The sequence below is a fragment of the Aptenodytes forsteri genome, unplaced genomic scaffold (assembly GCF_000699145.1).
Source record: "Aptenodytes forsteri isolate BGI_AS27 unplaced genomic scaffold, ASM69914v1 Scaffold274, whole genome shotgun sequence".
Taxonomy (NCBI): domain Eukaryota; kingdom Metazoa; phylum Chordata; class Aves; order Sphenisciformes; family Spheniscidae; genus Aptenodytes; species Aptenodytes forsteri.
In genome coordinates, this window is record NW_008795101.1 from 640790 (window position 1) to 642682 (window position 1893).

Below are 1893 nucleotides of genomic sequence, written 5' to 3' on the forward strand. Positions count from 1 at the left end.
CCCCGGGGTGCAGGCGCAGACAGGCGCTCCCCTGCTGTGCCGGCGCTGCAGCTTCCCGAGCAGATCTGCGGTGGGGCGAGTGCAATGGGAGCCACCAGCTCCACTCGGCCACGTCCCCCCACTGTCACCTCCACCCCCCAGCTGGGGGTCCAGCAGTGGGCCCCCCTGGCCCCGCTGAGCTCCTGGGCTCAGCCCCGTCGGAGGCAGGGTGCTGCCAGGGGGAACAGGGGGCTCGGAGCCAGCTGGCCTCTGTGCCCCTTGGGGACAGCCAGCGTCCCCCGCGCGCATCCTTCCCCGAGCCTGTGGGGGGACTGGCACTGCCCGGTCCCTCCCCGTGGCTGTGGCCCCCCCAACCGCTGGGCCACGCCACCCCGAGCTCCCCGCTCCGGATCGGCCAGGCTTTAATTTCTTCATGCCACATAACCTTGACACCCACCGGCCGGCTGGCGGCACCCAGCAGTGGCCCGTCTCCCGGGAACGGTGCCCCTGGGCAGGGCTCGACCCCGTGGGGACGTGGCAGCCTCTCGGGGTACCAGGAGGTGTCCTGTGGGTACAGCGGGACGGGGACAGGGACAACCCCCTCATGGAGTGTGGCGATGGCACAGCATCTCACCACTGCGGCATGCGCCCCGATGCCAGCCCGGGGGCGACACCAGCATCTCCCCTCTGCGGCCCCAGGCCCAGCGCCCCAAAAGCCTCCTGGCCAAGGCGCTAAAGCCCCCTGAGGTGGAGTGGAGGGGGATGAGCTTGTCAGCCACCGCTGATAACGAAGGCCCCCCAGGCGCCTCCCGCCAAGGGCTCTTGGGGTGGGGGGGCCTGCACGCAGTCCTCGCACCTGCGTCGCTTCACAGCCCCCTACCAGATCGGGGTCCCCAGCGCTGGGGACCCCCATGGCAGCAAAAGGACGGCAGCCCCGTGCGGCGCAGCCAGGCATGATGGCCCCAGCCCCAGCACCGCACCCATGCCGGCTGGTCCCCGTGTCACCGGCAGCACCACCGACGCCAGCTGGTGGGGAAACTGAGGCACGGAGAGGCGACAGCCTCCCCTACAAGCCCTACCCGCGGCGGGGGGGTTTGGGCAGGACATTGGCTTGGGGGAGCCCCGCCACGGCTCCGCTCCTGCTCCCCCAGCCGTCTCAGAGGGACGCGGGACTCGAGCCGGTCCCTGGGACCAGCGCAGGACCCCCTGGCTTGGGGGACACAACAGCCACCTGCCCAAATCCTGCCCGCTCCGACCTGCCTGAGACCCAGCAAACTCATTGTGTGCCGGCTGCCGCCCTCTCCCCGGCTGCGGGGAGGCCACCTCCGCCAACATCCCCCTAGCAGCACCGAGACGGGGGGGACCTTGGTGGGGCTGCGAGAGGAGGGGGCCGGCCGGGCCGGGGAGAGGGGTGGGCGCCGCGGGGTGCTTACTGGGTGATGTCGGTGAGGTCGTCCCTCCCTCGGTAGTTGTCGTGGGGGTTTTCGGGGAAGGGGAGAGACGGCCAAGCGGGGCATGCCGGGGGGAGGTGGCGGCGCCAGCATCTGCGTGGGCAGGTAGTGGCTGGGCACTTTCACTTGACCACTTCCATTTAACTGGGGACACAACACAGACAGAAAAACAAACAGCACAAGCCATTAGGAAGCACGCGCAGCACCGGCAAAGCCGGCCCGGTGAGCCCCCGGTGCCGCCCGGCACGGGCACAGAGCATCCCTCACCACTGACACGAGTTTGTTGGGTCTCAGAGCAGCCCTGAACGGTCGGCGCCAGCGACAGGGAAATCACGGCGGTGCAGGGGGGTTCGGGGTGGGCTGGAGGGGGCCATGCCCCGTGGCGGCGCATGCCAGAGCCGGTGCGCTGTGCCCCCCTCTCCGTGGCGGCCGTGCCGCGTTTCACCACGCACACGGTGGGACA

At 70.5% G+C, this 1893-nt stretch overlaps 1 protein-coding gene across 1 annotated transcript in view; it reads right to left on the reverse strand.

The window, feature by feature from the left end:
- The window catches only part of NFIC (nuclear factor I C), a 28721-nt gene that overhangs the window by 651 nt on the left and 26177 nt on the right, over positions 1-1893 (reverse strand). The window contains 2 exon segments of the mRNA XM_019471474.1: positions 1413-1476; positions 1479-1574. Of these exon segments, the coding sequence (XP_019327019.1) occupies positions 1413-1476; positions 1479-1574 (160 nt within the window).